Here is a 17,909-nt window from a genome sequence, read left to right as displayed (position 1 = left end):
GCCTCTACACCACCGCCTATGTCGTCCAGCACCTCCACCAGCACCCAGAAGGTCACCCCGCTGGGGGAGAACAACTATAACACCTGGATGCCCAAGATGAGGGCCAACCTCGCCGAGCGGAAGGTCTGGTTCATTGTCTCTGGCGAGGATTCGAGGCCCTCGGACGACGCTGGGGCCGTGGCATGGAGGGACAAGGCTGCGGCGGCAGCGGGAGCCATCTATAGGGCGCTGGAGCCGGGTCAGAGGGTGCATGTGGTGGGGATTGAGATGGATCCGGTGAAGATGTGGGCGAAGTTGGCCGAGGTTCACCCCCAGAAGGTGTCTGGTACGCGTTTCAACGCCCTGGACGCCCTCCTCGCCGTTAGAAAGGGTGCTGTGTTGTCTGAGGGCGTCTAGCAGCTCGACAACACTCGAGAACGAGCTGGAGAGCACAGACAGTGAGTAGAATGAAGTAGATACATGGAGAGGGCTATCCTACCTGGAGAGCACAGACAGTGAGCAGAATGAAGTGCCCAACTCGTCTGTGGCTCTCCAGTAAAACTGTCAGCACAGCCTACAAGCTAAAGCGGCCATAGCCACACGAAATAAGCGCCAGAGAGCTGGCAAGTCACCACAGACAACACTCCCCCCTGACGAGGCAACTCTCAAGCTAATCCCATCAAACCCCTGCAAGCCTCCACCTTCGAGCGATCCAGAGACATGGTGAGCAAGTCGGCAGGCATCTCCGCCGTAGGGATGTAGCTGACAGAGATCTTCTTCGCCTCAACGGCTTCCCTAAGCCAGTAGAAGGCTAGGTCGAGGTGCTTCATGCGCCCGTGATGTTCCGGGTTCTTCGCCACGGAGAGAGCGGACCGGTTGTCGATCCGCAGCATAGAGGAGGAGCTGACATCGAAGCCGAGCTCAGTGAGGAGGTTCCGGAGCCAGATGACCTCCCTGCCGGCATAGCAGGTGGCCACATACTCGGCCTCAGTGGTGGAGAGAGCCACGACAGTCTGAAGCTTCGAGCTCCAGCTCACGGCGCCGGTACCGACCTTGAGGATGTAGCCAGAGGTAGAGCGGCCGTTGTCCGGGTTGCCGCCGTGGTCAGCATCGCAGAACAAGCTGAAGAGCTCGCCGGAGGAGTCAGGAGCGTACCGGATGCGCAGGTCGAGGGTGCCCCGCAGGTAGCGGAAGAGGTGCTTCACGGCCTTCCAGTGAGCCGGGCCAGGGTTGCTGGTGAAGCGAGAGAGAACGCAGACGGCGTAGGAGATGTCTGGCCGAGTGCAGATCGCCAGGTAGAGCAAGGCACCCACGGCGCTGACGTAGGGCTTGTCCTGCATGTAAGCGACGTCGTCAGCAGTGCTGGGAGCCATGGAGGTCGACAAGCGAAGGTTGGGGTCCATAGGAGTCTTCACCGGGCTGCAGGTGCTGAAGCCGTAGGTGTTGAGGATGTCGAGGATGTACTGGCGCTGATCCTGAGTCATGGCACGGTTGGGGCGGTCCCGAGTGATGTGCACGCCGAGTAGAAGGGAGATGGGACCCAGGTAACGAAGCTTGAAGCGCCGAGAGAGCTCCTCGATCACCGCATCCTTGGCCTCCTTGCTCTTGGAGACGATGGTCAGATCATCCACAAACACCGGCACGATCACCTTGACACCGTCGCGCTCCCAGACATAGATGCTCTTGTCGCAGCGAACCCGAGAGAAGCCCATCTCCTGCAAGGCGGCGTCGAGCTTCTGGTTCCAGACGCGAGGAGCCTGTTTGAGGCCGTAGAGAGACTTGCAGAGCCGGCAGACGACGCCGGGCTTACCCTGCTCAAAGCCGTCCGGCTGGTCCATGTAGACCTCCTCCACCAGGTTGCCGTTGAGGAAGGCGTTGGAGATGTCCACCGAGTCGGCCTCCCAGTCCTCGAGGGCGCAGATGGCCAGGATAGCGCGGAGAGCGGCCCACTTGGCTGTAGGAGCGGATGTTTCGTCGAAGTCAACTCCGGGGCGCTGGCTGAAGCCCTTAGCGACGAGGCGGGCCTTGTAGCGCTCCACAGAACCGTCGGCCTTGCGCTTGACCTTGAAAACCCAACGGGAACCGATGGCCTTGCGTCCGTGAGGCAGCTGGACCAGCTCCCAGGTCCCATTGGCGATGTGAGCCTCGATCTCCTCCATGGCGGCCTTGTACCACAGATCCGAGTCAGGACGCTTCATGGCCTCGCGGAAAGACCTAGGCTCATTGCCCCGCGCCTCAGCCTTCAGTGCGCAAGTCTGGAAGGTGGCCTCGAGGCTCTGAGGGAAGGAGAGGTGGTCTTGCGACGAAGGAGCGGTGTAGACAGCGTCGAGACCAGCTAGCACCAGCATGGCGTCTTCCGGGTCAGCAGCGGCCAGGGGATCCTCGGAGGAGGTGTCGTCTTCCTCCTCGCTGCTGACGGCTGCAGTGGGTTCCCGGTAGGCATGAGGGGCCAGAGAGCGAGAGGGAACGATCCACCAAGGCTGCACGGGCTTGGGTGCACGGCGCTCGCGTCTGAGGGCCAGAGGAGGAGTCGGAGGGCGGTCAGGAGGCGTAGGAGGGCGCTCCAGGTCTGGTGATGGCGCTGCAGAGCGAGGGACAGGCGATGGGGAGGCCTCAGGCGAGGCAGAACCAGTGGGAGGCGAGGACGAAGCATGAGGAGACGGCGGAGGCGTCTCGACTCTGGCAGGAGCAACAGGCGGCACATGGGGCGGTTCCAGATCTCCCCCCGGTTCAGGGATGTCCTGGGCATCCTGGAGTGGCGGTAGTGCCATATCTCCCCCCGGAGCCGGTGCAGGTGCGTCAGGAGGAGAGCCAGGAGCGCCGTGCAGCGAAGGCAGGGCGCGGAGGAAGAAGTCGGAGGCAGCAGAGTCCCAGCTGACGGTAGAACGCGCTCCGGGGAAGTACCTCTCGTCGAAAATAGCGGGGTTAGAGATGATCCGCTTGCGGGTGTCCGGGTTGTAGAAGAGCCAGGCCTTGTATCCCTCCGCGTAGCCGACGAAGATGCACTTCTCAGAGTGGGAGGAGAGGCCACGGCGCTTGTCCCTCTGGATGTTAATGTAGGCGACACACCCAAAGACCCGGAGGCTTTCCACAGAGGGCTTGATCCCGTACCAGCCAAAGTAGGGTGTTGCGCCCTTGGGCAGGGCAGCAGAGGGGGTCCTGTTGTGCACGTGGACGTAGGCGGCGACGGCGAGGCCCCAGAACGATGGAGGCAGGTTGGACTCGCTAAGGAGAGCCGTGGCGCCCTCGGCCAGAGTCCGGTTGGCGCGTTCGGCGACGCCGTTCTGGTGGGGCTCGTTGCGGACGCTGTGCTCACGTCGGATGCCTTCGGAGGTGCAGAGGTCGTCCCACTCCTTCGAGATGAACTCGCCGCCTTTGTCGTCGCGCAGTGCGCCGATCTTGCGTCCGGTGAGCCGCTCAGCAAAGGCCTTGAAGCGCAGGAAGGCCTGGAATGCGTCGCTCTTGCGCCGGAGCAGCACCACAACCTAGAAGCAGTGGGCATCGTCGACAAAGATCACCCAGTATCGGTACCCTTCAGGCGTCTGGACAGGGATAGGGCCGTGGACGTCCATGTGAACAAGACCCAGGGCCTCTGATGCGCGCCGGGAGGCCCTCAGAGGCACAGGAGGTCAGTGCAGCTTGCCGGAGATACAAGGCTCGCAGATGGCATCTGGAGCGGCATCCGAGTCGAGCTTGAGGCCAGAGACGCTGTCCTCCTTCAGCATCCGGCGGACGTAGTCGACGTTGACGTGCCCGAAGCGCCGATGCCAGAGCTCGAGGTCCAAGGCGCAGGTGCTGGCGAGCTGGGCGTGCTCCAGGGCCGGCAGGGTGCGTCCGTTGACGATGGCGGCGTTTGAATCGCTCACAGACGCAGTGAACAGCGTGGTGGTGCCTCAAACGAAGGCCATAAGGCCCCTGGTGATCATAACGCGAATGGATTTATGCTGATTGAGATACCGGACTGATAGGAGGTTAGAGCGAAGCTCTGGGACGTGCAGCACCCTGGTCCACTCCACTAGACGCGATTCCTGACCCTCCACCACGGGCTGGAAGCGAACGGAGCCAACACCGACGGCGTAGACGAGTTTGGAGTCGGCGAGGCGAATGGGGACGTTGCAGGGCGTGTAGGAGACGAACCAGTGACGGTGAGGCGTCATATGAGCAGTGGCCCCTGTATCGGCGGTCCAGTCAGCGCTGGGGACGTCTAGAACGGCGGGGAGGGGCTCAGACGACGAGGAGACACTTGCATTGCCAGCCAGCTCGACGTGGATGGCCTGTCCGGCGGTCTGGGGAGAGCCGGGGGTGTCCTGGGCCTCAGAGGCGGCCTTGGCGGTCTGAGAGCGCGGCGTGCGATGTCCTGACTTGCGCTCCGCGATCTCCTTGCGTGCGGCGTCCCTGGCGGCGCTCCGGCGATGGCAGGTGGCCTCGGAGTGACCCTTGTAGCCGCAGAAGTCGCAGAGGACGTCCTGGGCGGCGGAGGAGCCGGGAGCAGCCTGAGCGCGATAGGCGGCGTTGTCGGCAGCTCCGGCGCGCGGCAGGCGGTGGTTATGTTCGCGGATGAAGGCCCGAACGACGTCGGAGCGGCTGGGATCGAAGCGGACGGGGGAGGAGGTGAACTCGGGCCCAGGGAGCGGAGCATGGACATGGCGGCGAGGTCGTCGTCGAGGTCGGCGATGCTGTAGCGTTCTGGACATAGGGCCTTGAGTTCTTGGTGCAGAGAGTCGACTCGAGCGATGAGGGAGGGGAGGGACTCGTCAGCACCCTTTCTAACGGCGAGGAGGGCGTCCAGGGCGTTGAAACGCGCACCAGACACCTTCTGGAGGTGGACCTCGGCCAACTTCGCCCACATCTTCACCGGATCCATCTCAATCCCCACCACATGCACCCTCTGACCCGGCTCCAGCGCCCTATAGATGGCTCCTGCTGCCGCCGCAGCCTTATCCCTCGAATCCTCGCCAGAGACGATGAACCAGACCTTCTGCTCCGCCAGGTAGGCCCTCATCTCGGGCATCCAGGTGTTGTAGTTGTTCTCCCCCAGCGGGGTGACCTTCTGGGTGCTGGTGGAGGTGTTGGAGGACATAGGCGACGATGTAGAGGCTGTAGGCGAGTAGGCGACGGTGTAGGGCGACCAGGGAGGCTAGAGACGACGAGGAAAGCGTAGAATCGAGTCAGGGAGAGCCTTATCGATGTAGATCGTCAAGAATCGCTCCTAATCGATGGCAACGGCGTCCTGAGTGCTGCAGACGGCGTAGGACGATGGGCGGCGCTTGCTGGACCGGCGGGAACGGTTCAGGTGTCGAAGTGGAGCGATGGGGAGCGGAATGACGCTCTCGGGGGCAGAATGAAGCGGTATGACGCTCTGGGAGGCTGGTGACAGCGGAATGACACTCTGAGGAGCGGGATGACGCTGCAGGGAGCGGGATGACGATGTAGGGAGTGCCTTGCAGCGGGATGACGCTCTGGAGAGCGGTGGTTGATGTGCTATGACACGGTTGAAGTGCCAGCTGTCAGGAGTGAGTCAGAGCGGCCCAGGGCTCATAACCTGTTGTCTAAGGGCGTCTAGCAGCTGGACAACACTCGAGAACGAGCTGGAGAGCACAGACAGTGAGCAGAATGAATTAAATACATGGAGAGGGCTATCCTACCTGGAGAGCACAGACAGTGAGCAGAATGAAGTGCCCAACTCGTCTGTGGCTCTCCAGTAAAACTGTCAGCACAGCCTACAAGCTAAAGTGGCCACAGCCACACGAAATAAGCGCCAGAGAGATGGCAAGTCACCACAGACAACAGACACCCCCATTAGGACGGAGTTGGTTCTTACAGCCAGCTCCATCACAGTGACACCCCAGTGACCCCAGCCAAAACGTGATGACAGTGTGATTATGCGTGATTTTCATTCTCTGGGCACTCGAATTGCGTGGGACGCAGCACCGTGACACATCTGATCATGGGACTGCTTACATCATGTGATGTCAATACTTAGGCAATCTGATGAGTCAGATTGCTGACATGCTGCAAATTCAACCCGTCTGATCGTGAGACAGCTAGATCAATGACATAATTGAAGTCCCTGCTGCATGCTGTGTATTGAAGCTTGTGACTTTTGCTGTATTTGGTGACAGGCAGGTGCTTGTCAGATAAGATAGATAGATAAGCAAGATGCCCCCCCGAGCGGACAAGAGACAGCCCAGTCAGCCCGAGTCCGTGCCGAGTAGCCAGGCACCGGCAGGAGGTGGTACCGCTACAGCTACTGAAGTGTTCCAAGGGTAGTAGCACATATAGTATTAGTACAGTTGTCAGTGAAATAGTAGTAGCAATACTAGCAACTAAGAAGTAGAAAGGGAATGGTAATGACTGGGATCAAACAAGTGAACACAATCGAACGCGAATACATGAACACACAAACACAACGGAATGTGGTTACGCAAACAGGAACAAACAAGGAAGGTATAAGCAACCAAACATATGTATGCTTACTAATGCACACCAGAACTAAAATGCTACCACCCAAATGCTGACAAACATGCAGACACAAACAAATACCAACCAATAAACACAAACAAGTCTTCAGCACAACTCATTATCGCTTGGAGGGTGGTAAGCAAGTAGTAAGTAATTAGAGTATATCTATAAACCACTTACATCATGGTATGGAGAACGGTATGTGCACACACAATCGTGAATGAACGCGATGACCATATTCGTTCTTGATGACAGTGGTGGAATGTGGTTTGTTGTCAGGAGGGAGAGGAGCGGTGATTCGATCCACAATGATCTGTGATGCAACTCATGATATAAGAGAGTAGTTAAAACATAACAAGAGTTGCAACATACCTTGAGTCCACCCACAGCTGTTTCTAACCCCTGTTCTTGTATCTCCTCTCCACCCAATGCTTGATGCACTGCATTGTCTGGGTCTTTTTCTTTAGGTTGTTGCTGTAGCCATTCCCCAGGAATCTGATGAAGACCGTTGTATTTGTGTGTTCGCATTCGATTGTGTTCACTTGTTTGATCCTGGTCATTACCATTCCCTTTCTACTTCTTAGTTGCTAGTATTGCTACTACTACTTCACTGACAACTGTACTAATACTATATGTGCTACTACCCTTGGAACACTTCAGTAGCTGTAGTGGTACCACCTCCTGCCGGTGCCCGGCTACTCGGCATGGACTTGGGCCGACCTGGCCATCTCTTTTCCGCTGGGGGGGAAGTCGGAACGTGGCGCTTGATGCCAACTTACCTTATGTAAACTAGTCTTGAGACCTAGAACCAGTGCTAGAACACCTACAAAACTTCGTTAAAACCGGGTCAGAGTTATCGTTGTAGGATATGGAGCCTCCAACAAACAGGGTAGTTGGGACTTGGATAGAGCTTGTGTGACTAGACACCCTCGCTACTCCAGTGGAATACGTAGCCTGCATATCATCAGTTGGCTGATATTAGTCCAAGGCGTGCTTGATTCCCGAATCTTCTGTGAGCTTCATCTGGAGGTGCTGCTCCGTTATGGAGCTCTTGATCTCCTTGACAGTACAGGAAAACAAACTATGGCAGAGTTCGAGCCACAACCCCATAGATAGTGGCACGAGAGCTGGGATCAAGCACAAGCATGATACTGATAAGATCACACACTTCTGCTAGATGTGAGAAGAATAAATGTTTGAACAAAGCTACAGTGTAATGCAGATAATTGTAAATTGTATATAGCTTGGTACATGCTACAGCCCACCATGTGTTTTAAACATACTCTGAAGAGGGAGAACTCTGTTGTCTGTGGTGACTTGCCTACACTCTGGCACTTATTTTGTGTGGCTGTGGCTGCTTTAGCTTGTAGGCTGTGCTGACAGTTTTACTAGAGAGCCACAGACGAGTTGGGCGCTTTATTCTGCTCACTATCTGTTCTATCTAGCTCATTCCCGAGTGCTATCCAGCTGCTAGATGTCCTTACACTGGGTTGAAAAAAGAATTTCCAGAGCAGGAAATGCACTGTAAATGGGCTGGAAATTTCAATTTTCCAGTCAATTTTCAGTCCTGGAAATGGTACAGGTTTTGCTATATCCCAGCCCGCATTTCCAGCGCTAATGCTATGCGGAAATTGTATGGAGATGATAAACGTCTTGGGTTTCTGCTTCTGCTCTGGAAATTCATTTTCCCACCCAGTGTTAGACAACAAACTCTGCATATGCAGACTTGAAAAATCCTTGCTGCACATGCGTGCAAACTCGGGTGGAAAGAGTAGCTTATGTGTCATGAACACTTAGTAATGACACACAGAATAGAGTAGAACCTTGTAGAAGGCGCTGGAACGTGCCTAAAGGTTCTAGGGTTTGTAGCGACTCAGGTTATGACTCGACTGTGACTCAGAAGGAACATTGTAGAATGGTATAGAACGTTATGGTAGGTACTGGAATGATCTAGTACAGTACTTGTATAGTAGTATATAAGACGCTAGCTGAAGTCGATGGACTTCAGCTCGTCCATCTGTTATACACGCCCTTAGCGTTACAACGATTGGCGACTCGGTTACGGCCTCTCAGAACTAAGACTAAGACACCGCACCCACAACAACCCACAACCACCACCACACTCGACCTAGTGCGTCTAGAGTCCGAACTCTCACACCTAAGTCACACGACACAGCCTAGACTACAACGACAGACTTTATGCCAAGTCTAACAACCACGACGGTTCGGTACCTGCCTAAGGTACCACGATCTAGGGGTTCTTACAGTATGCTCTATTGCAACAATTTCTGCATCGCATCTCAATGCAGACGGTGTCATGGCAGAGACTGCATGTACAGTAACATACGTGCAGCAGATATATCTTTTTGTTTCTATCCGTCTCTTTGTCCCTCCACCTATAACTACCACTTTCCTGCCTGCCAGGGGTATTATATGATTATGTAGCCAGAAGCTGTGTGAATGAGAGTACTATAGACCAATACTCAGGAAACATCTACATTGCTATGATAGGCTATATATGCTATAGAGTACTACCATAGCACTACCGTAGCACTTAACAGCGTAGGAGGCTGTCTGACACGCTGTAGTGAGCTGGGAGCAAGGGAATGGAGCTGCGAGTCGAAGTCTATTGAGATACAACTAGGGACGGACCTGGGAGCAAGGGAATGGAGCTGTGAGTCGAAGTCTGAGGACTCTGGGCTCCATCCCTGCTCCCTAAATACATCTAGCTATGATGGAAGCTATGGGAACAAGTAACAAAGGGAGATATCGAAGCTAAGGAGATAGGGATCAAGGGATCAAGCATGTGGAGATGGACAGTTGGAATCAGTGATCTGAGCAACCAACTGACTGTTGGACCGGTTGCATCAGTTGTGTGGTCAACCAACTGATGTGAACAGATGGGAGGCATGTAGCCAGGAGACCAGCATCAGAGGATGATCAGAGCAGCCAGAAAAGCGGTGACCAAGGGGAATGATGGATGGTAACCACCTAGACTGATCCATCACCATCTTCAACAGCACTCTATAGCTTCTATAGCTCTGGAGTTTTACCAGATGTAGTACCTGGTTCTATTCCCCCATAGGCAAACATTCTGCAATTAATTGTGGCAGTGCTACTGCAGCAGGCTGCCCCTTCCTGGCCCATGTTGATGCTGCTGCCTCCTGAGCTGGATGTAACCATAGCTGCACAGGCATGGCCCCCAGTTGCATCCAGGAGAAAAATCGCACTAAGGATGGCAGGGATGCATGTAGGGCTACACCTAACCCTAAATGCACCACCACGTGATACTGATACTGGCCCCATAGTGCATGCATTTTTAGCATCTCCAGACACCCTAGATGCTGTTGAGGCTACCACTGTCAGCACACTCACTGAACTGGCACTATGCTCATCCTACACTGTTGGTAATAATCACCCAATCAGTGTGGTATATCTATTTCCCCCTATGTAGCCCTATTTGATGACTTTGCAGTAGCTTAGAAAGGTTGCTGCTGCTAGGCAGAATCCTGTCAGAGTACGCGCTGGAGCTCCTAGGATCGGCGCGGATCCCTTGGGACGGCACCGGAGACGCTGTCACACAAGGCAGGGAGGCAACTGAGTATATATATACAAAGGTACGAAGGAAATACACATATCTGTTGCACAAGGCAGGGAGGCAACTGAGAGAACAAGTCTGAGTTGCTCCCTGGTGCAACAGGCGACTATATAGTAGCTGAATAATCCATCAGCACAATGAGATATGGTCCAATGAGAGAAGGGGAGGGTCCTCGGGCACCTGACACATGACCAGGGGAACGGCCTAGGAAGGCCACGTGACGCGCGGAGGTCCTAGGAGCTCTAAGCGGCAGAACAAATAGGGAATATGCCAAAAGGAGCGCACAGGAAGCCTAGGAAGGTGCAGGAGAGCGTGACTGAATAGGGAAGCAGAAGCATTAGGGGAAACCAACAAAATGAGACAGAAGCAGAACCAAAACAGGAACAATGGGACATGAGGCAGGTGTGGGAGGTGTGCCCTGACAACTACAGACCTCCAAGCTCCCTGATGCTGCTCCTGATGAGTGCTAGAGATGAATAACCACACCATTTCACATCCTTTCCTTCTCCCAATTCTCCCTCTATCTTTATTCCATCTCAGGAAAAATCTACATTGCTATGACAGGATATATATACTACAGAGTACTACCATAGTACTGCTATAGCACTCTATAGCTTCTATAGCTCCAGAGTTTACCAGATGATCAGCCACCCTGCTATCTATAGCCCCTGTGTACTTAGTATAAAGACTCATCTTCAAAGGCCCAATAAAGCAGCTCAGTTTTGCCCTAAGTAAAGCAACAAAAGCTCAAGATCTACAGAACTCTATACAACTATCCCAGACATAGGGACCCATGTCTAGGTCATCCTATAGGTATACTGGAAGCGCTAAGCCTACAGTTTTGTGTGGCATTTGTAGTCCACAATTTACCGACTGTCACTCATCCTAGTATAAATTTCCCATACTAATTCAAGACATCATATATTCAACAAGGAACCCTATGGCTCATGCAACACACTGGTAACTCTATGATATACTACTGTAGTGCTTGTATTGCATACACACCCGGAACACACCTCAAGCTCACAGAATTTGTACTTTCCTATGGTCACATGCCTTATCCACCCTCAGTACAAGCTCCTGACTGTGTTTTGGTCAAGCCTTGCATCATTCCAACGGCACCAAATATTCCACCACTTTTTATATGGTGATCTGACCACATCTGACACCCTCCAGCACCCCCACAAATACTTGCCATGTATGTAGATAGCGCAACAGAAAAGTTCACCCCCGTTTGTACCAAGTCCATCTCAGCTTTGCTGTTGCCGTTTTGTATAGCATCCACCCAACTCATAAGAGATTAAAACATCTATATCTCTATCTACTCATCCGGCTGCCTCTGAACTGCCTCACTTCCTTGCACCCCCTTATTACCTTTTCTTTTGGTTTCAGGCTAGCCAGGACTGCATATTACAGTACCCCAACCTATCCGGCAAGACTGACTCAACACTGTGGTCCTGAAAAAGCTGGTGCAAATCTATTTTTGTGCATCACAAAACCATGTTAGCATGAGCAAGCAGAGGGCACTAAGAACAGCTTGAGCTTTCTTGCAGGCACAAGAAGTCTACCTGGTACAGGTAGTGTGGCAGGATATGTGCCTGAAGACGGATAGCTACATGTTCTAGAGTAGCTATGCAATATATATACACTGTCCCTACTCGAGTTCTTGAAGAGTGTGGCTGGTATGGTGCCGATGTTGACAAACAAGGGGGCATTCAGCTACTTTTGCACACTACTGTAGGATGGATGGTAGTCTTAAGGACCTGAATCTGCAGCTTAAGAAACCATCTGCGGGGTGCATGCAGTGCCAGTGTCAAGAATAGAGCCGGGAGTTAGGTATAGCATAGGACCCTGGATAACACCAAGAGAGGTTGGGTACCAGGTAGTGCAAATCAGACGTTTATCATGTGGAGAGCCACCTGCCCAAATAATGCAATCTCATGTCGCCAGGTCCCCAACCTGTGCTACATGTGGACATTCATACCCAACCTTGACAGGCTGGTAGTAATACAGGCATATGATACATCAATACGGTGCTCTACATTTTGCGCTTTTGACAGAGCTTCTTCAGCTTGCAGACCATGTCTGGAATTGTCAGGGCATGCCTCCTCCCACACTCGCCTCATGTCCCATTGTTCCCGTTTTGGTTCCACTTCTGTCCCATTTCATTCGTCTCCCCTAATGCCTCTGCTTCCCTATTTGGTCATGCTCTCCCGCACCCTCCTAGGCTTCCCGTGCACTCCTTTTGGCATATCCCCTATTTGTTCTGCTGCTCAGAGCTCCTAGGCATGTCGCATGGTCTTCCTACACTATTCTACTAGTCACGTGTCGGGTGCCCGAGGACCCTCTCATTGGACCATCTTTCGTTGCGCTGATGGATTATTCAGCTACTATATAGTCGCCTGTCGCACCAGGGAGCAACCCAGACTTGTTCTCTCAGTTGCCACCCTGCCTTGTGCGACAGGTACATGTATTTTCCTTTGTACCCCTGCCTTGTGCGACAGCGTCTTCACTGCTATCCCGGGGGATCCGTGCCGATCCTAGGAGCTCCAGCGCGTACTCTGACAGGAATCACGTCTTTGTCTGCAAGTATCAGCCTGAAGTTGCTGGTGAGGAAGGGTGATAGGAGCTCAAGAGTATCATTGCTTTGTATGAATCTCCTCATGGCCGGTGAACACCCTTTGACAACTCCTTGGTTTTGTGTTGACAGCACAGTACCACAAGAGGCATTAGATCAGCAGCTTTCACATCAATCAGTGGTGATGATACAAGCAATGCAAAGTTAGCATTTGAGGTTTCCATAGGTATACCTAGCATCATCGCAGCCAGGGAAGAGGTAACTCTTACAAGCAGACAATTGACCTCTTCCTGTCCGCGCTCACCAAACATCATCTGGTAAAACTCCAGAGCAATAGAAGCTATAGAGTGCTATGGTAGTGCTATGGTAGTACTCTATAGTATATATAGCCTGTCATAGCAATGTAGATTTTTCCTGAAGTGGTTGATATTGATTGTAGGATGTGTGTGATGGCTCATCCGGATTGCTGGGACGTGGTCATAGGGACAATGGGGAGGACTCGAGGGCACACCCAAGAAGGTGATACATCCACCTCTCATTGTCATGGTCAAGGTCATTGTCGGCAAGCTCACAGATGAGCAGATCCAGCACCAGCCGGTTGAGAAGCTCATCCCCAGTTGCTTTGCCATCCTACCGGTTGAGGGCTGATCTCTCAAACCGGCACTCCTTGCGCAGGGCCCACACAGGGAGCCATCATCATTCAAGACCAGACTGGCACATTTATCATGTGCAAAAGACGTCTAAGGGCCCGCGCCGCCCCCAACTCGTTAGGGGAAAACAGGCAAAGACAGATTGTTATTCGATCCCAGACTCCATCCGGAAGAAATTCCAGGAGGGATAGATGACTCACATACCGCTGAATTACCTCACAGACAAGGCTGTTGCTGACTACGTATGCGAAGAGATAGAGACAAGCAAATAAGATACTGTCAGGGACGAAACTGCAAGGCAAAAATATCGGAAATGCGGAGGTCCGATGTACGGGAAAAGCGGAGATGAACGATACTGAAGCTGAACGGGTCTGGGACAAGTGGACCTAAGTCCAACGAGCAAGGCTGTACTGCCCAGACCACAACACAGAGTCGGATGGATGTGATTCAGAGACAATATCAAGAAGAGTGGTATGCTGACGTCAGAGCAAAGTCAGAGCAACGTCGGAGCAAAGCGGGGCAGAGGCGAACTTGACCCGAAGGGTTGCTACACACTCGAGGTCCGCTTAGGAGCAAAGGGGAAAGAAAGCCTAGTCGATATTGGAACTGAGTAATATCATACAGACAAGCTGGTATAAGTACTAAGCAGAACAATGGAAAAGTTGGAGATGAATCTATCATCAGTAAGATAAAGGGAACAGGGAAGAAGGTCTAAAGTACATGTGGAATACAAAGGGGATCAGTGCCAAGGAAATCGAGCACAAGGAAGAAGAATACAGTGTGAGAACAAGCAAGGATGAACAAAGGGAACATAAGGGAGTCAAAGATACAAAAAGTCCGCCGGAGATCCGTCGGAGGACCGCAGGAAAATGAGTGGCAAAGAGCAGAGGAGACGTCAGAGGACAGTCGGGGATAGTAGGCAATGTTGGCGATGATTGACCCATGACAGATACAGGCGAGAGGAGAGAGGGTGATCACGTGGAGTGACTGGGGGACAGCAGACTGCAGTCACAACACCTCTTATACACACCTTGTTGACACCTCCTCCTTTGGTTAGCCGCTACAAAACACGAGAGACTCACTCTTTCCCATGGGACACTCCTTCAACAAATCACTTTGTGTTACCACATGCAAGGTCACGATCAGCCAAGATCCATAACCCAAACAAGATCAAGTTATCTGGGCCGACCAAAGACCAGCTAGCCAGGGCCTTACACCATGGGTGGGCCCCTTCTACATGGAAAGGATATAATGGCACCATCAGTCACTTCATCAGAATCTGCAGGAAAGAGAAGATACAGCAGCGCTTCTGACTTCCAGCAGACAAGCTGGTACTCTGCACATTTGCTGCTTCAAGTGAGGGTCGACACGCCGGTAGCACAGCCAGGAATGCCCTGGCGGGTCTGAAAGCATGGCATGCAGCACAGAATGCAGAGTGGAAGGGTGGCAAACGGCTCAAATATGTCTTGAATGGGGTGGAGAATAATTGGCCATCCGGTTCCCACCACCTGCCTTGCCTCCCGATAAGTCACAACATGTTGCGCATTCTGAGGGCAAAGCTCAATGTTTTGGACCCAGTGGACACAGCCATCTTTGCAGCTGCATGTGTAGCATTGTGGGGTCAGTGCCGTTTGGGAGAGCTCCTCCCGCCCTCAACAACTGGGGCCACCACAAAGAGATCACCATGTCGAGCCAACCTCACCTTCCCATCTCCCTCCTCATCATCCCACATCATCCATCTCCCCTCAACCAAAGTACACTATAGCCAGGGCAAGGATGTTGTCATCCTCCGCCAGTAGGGATCCTCGGACCCCATTTGAGCTCTTTGCCACTACTTGTACTAGAACAACCCCGGCAAGGCGGACCACCTATTTGCATACTGAACATCCTTCGGCCCATGCCCACTCACCAGATGGTTCTTCATGACGAAGTGCAACACAATCTGGGCTCAAGCAGGCTTACCCGGTTCACCGGACACTCCTTTCACATAGGCGGCACCACCAAATTATTGCTGGCCGGGGTGCCTCCCAATATCATCAAGAAAGCCGGACGATGGTCATCCGATACCTTCCTATGCTACTGGCAAGTTGTCGGAGGCATACTGCCCACGCATATGCAAAGCCTCCTACCAGGAAACCCTCGACACACCTTTTGATGAACTCAACTGCAGGGTGGGGGTCAGCCGGGTGCGCACACCCTGTCTGGGTTGCAGTCTGGGTGAGCCATCACACTCGCACCTGGCCTACACCCAAGCTAAGGCTTCCCCCACATACACCATTGGTGGCCCTCTTGTTGCACCCCCAGCACCAGATCTGTAGGACTGCAGCCTGCCCAAGAGTGGATGCACCAGAGCGGAGGCAATGTGTGGCAGTGCTGTTTCTTGGGTGGCAGAGGTTGCCTCGCTGGCTGCTTGCTTCCAAATTTGAGGGGGGAAGAGGGGATTGACCTTCCTCACCTCTTTTCATATCCCACCCTCCACTCCCTATCCACTGTGTCCAAAGAGAAGAGTCAAGCAGACGCACGATCATCTTGCTTGTCTACACCATCGATGTCTTGCACATAAAGCGGAGACCTTTTGCAATCAATTGTGATGATCTTACCCTGTCTGTAATGTGCTATGCTCTGGCCAAATGTGAGTAATCAAGCACCAGAGAACAGACTATTCCGCAATGTCTTGCAAGCATGCTTGATGTCTTGGATTATAGCAAATGGCTGGCTATGTAGACTGAAAGTGTATCAATATCTGGGATCCTGAGCCATCCGGTGAGCAATCACATAAGATATGTCATCACAATCCCTGACGAACAGTTGGTGGTGATCGCACTCAACTCCAGTGCCATCTGATGCAAGACTGACAATGACAAAGCCTGCGGGCAACACTTGATCTAAGACAGATTGTTCTCATGTAGCCAGTTACACTGCACCATTTGTTGTATCAATTGGGATGACAGCAAGTATCAGCGGAGAGGTACATTTGGCAACAGGATCTGGAGTATCCACAATCAAAGTCTATTGCCTTGACAAACTCTGCTGAATTGAGCTCTTCTTCAAGCTGGTCAATGTTGCCAACCTCAAGAAGGTCTATGCAGCTGCCAAGAATAAACCACTTCTTGAGTGACCCATCCCAGTATGGTCAGAAGGCGGGATGAAGGTTTGAATCATCTACAGCAAGAGCGACTGGGCCTGTCTTGGGGTATGCATAATCAGATAGGTACTGCTCAGCCTGTGCAACAAGCTCTGGAGAAACTCCCTGGTGGAAGTGTGGTGCAGTGGATCATTTGTGACAGAAGCTTCGTATAGAACACCCACAAAAGTATGTTGTGAAGGGTACAACTGTGGTTTGACAATACTCAGTTCCAAACAGAACTGGTCATAGAACTCCAGATATCACATATTCTGAAATCCCTGGATGCGCATCAGATATCCTTCGACCTTTGGTTTACAACTCTTGGTAATCCCGGTACATGGCCGCTTATGCCCCTCTTTCAGATTGAGAGCCTTCACAGCTGTGACGGTGAAGGAAGGAGCAGTGGTGGGTAGAGTTAACAGAGATGGTGTCAGAGTACGCGCTGGAGCTCCTAGGAGCAGCGTGGATCCCTTGGGATGGCAGCGGAGACGCTGTCGCACAAGGCAGGGAGGCAACTGAGTATATATACGAAGGTACAAAGGAAATACACATACCTGTTGCACAAGGCAGGGAGGCAACTGAGAGAACAAGTCTGGGTTGCTCCCTGGTGCGACAGGCAACTATGTAGTAGCTGAATAATCCATCAGCGCAACGAGAGATGGTCCAATGAGAGAAGGGGAGGGTCCTCGGGCACCTGACACATGACCAGGGGAACGGCCTAGGAAGGCCACGTGACGCGCGGAGGTCCTAGGAGCTCTAAGCGGCAGAACAAATAGGGAATATGCCAAAAGGAGCGCACAGGAAGCCTAGGAAGGCATGGGAGAGCATGACCAAATAGGGAAGCAGAAGCATTAGGGAAAACAAACAAAATGGGACAGAAGCAGAACCAAAATGGGAACAATGGGACATGAGGCGAGTGTGGGAGGCGTGCCCTGACAGATGGTTCAGAAAGTGTACCAAGGTTTGGAGAGATGCTAGTCCTTGTAATGGCATGAAGGCCAATATCCAAGGTGTGGGCACCTTTTCCCAACTTCGCACCTTTAGGCTGATACAGCCCTGGTTGCGGGCAATGCCCCTTGACATGCTCCCAGAAACCCTCAGTGCCATAGACTGTATCGACCTTGATCCACTTCTGCAAGTTGAATGACAAAAAGAACATGGCTGCACCTCGTCAACCTCGCAGTTGACATCAATCCGCTTGCACCAGTTCTTCTAGGCATTCCAGCGTGCTCTGTCCTTAACCCATGACTCTTCTTTGACAGCATCTTTGAGAGCTTTGGGATGCTTTGAATTGCAATGCTTAGTCTCAGAACATCGAGTGTCTGTGATGATGTGTGTAGGAAAAACCATGATGTTTGTCTGTAGTATGACACCCGCAATCTTTGGCCTTTTAATATTCCTTTGTAGAAGCTCAGGAGAGTGTTTACGCCTTGCAAAAGTCATTACACATGCAGTTGAAGATGTCTGAATGGGCGCATGGGAAGCTGAGGGCAGAGGTTTGCGGGTGGTGGCAGA

The 17,909-nt window shown here is 52.7% G+C and overlaps 2 protein-coding genes across 2 annotated transcripts, besides 1 other annotated feature; one reads left to right on the top strand and one right to left on the bottom strand.

Annotated features, from left to right (window-relative positions):
* Positions 1 to 396: part of a sequence feature (Protein overlapping with rRNA (PUNSTDRAFT_138717, EIN04322.1) was converted to a misc_feature.) that runs on past the window's edge.
* Positions 397 to 4,603: 4,207 nt separating this feature from the next.
* PUNSTDRAFT_37496 (uncharacterized protein) lies at positions 4,604 to 5,017 on the bottom strand (the record flags this gene model as incomplete). The annotated part of the gene is made up of 1 exon (XM_007388402.1): positions 4,604 to 5,017. A coding segment is annotated over one exon (414 nt), but the record flags the coding sequence as incomplete, so codon positions are not given.
* A 7,103-nt stretch (positions 5,018 to 12,120) lies between these two features.
* PUNSTDRAFT_138714 (uncharacterized protein) lies at positions 12,121 to 13,265 on the top strand (the record flags this gene model as incomplete). The annotated part of the gene is made up of 2 exons (XM_007388401.1): positions 12,121 to 12,132; positions 13,101 to 13,265. 2 exons carry the CDS (start codon positions 12,121 to 12,123, stop codon positions 13,263 to 13,265), a joined length of 177 nt encoding a protein of 58 aa, XP_007388463.1.
* Positions 13,266 to 17,909: the final 4,644 nt, after the last annotated feature.

This window comes from Punctularia strigosozonata (genome assembly GCF_000264995.1).
Source record: "Punctularia strigosozonata HHB-11173 SS5 unplaced genomic scaffold PUNSTscaffold_18, whole genome shotgun sequence".
NCBI classification, from domain to species: domain Eukaryota; kingdom Fungi; phylum Basidiomycota; class Agaricomycetes; order Corticiales; family Punctulariaceae; genus Punctularia; species Punctularia strigosozonata.
The sequence above is the reverse complement of the archived record's forward strand: the minus strand, read 5'-3'. Positions and strand labels throughout refer to the sequence as shown.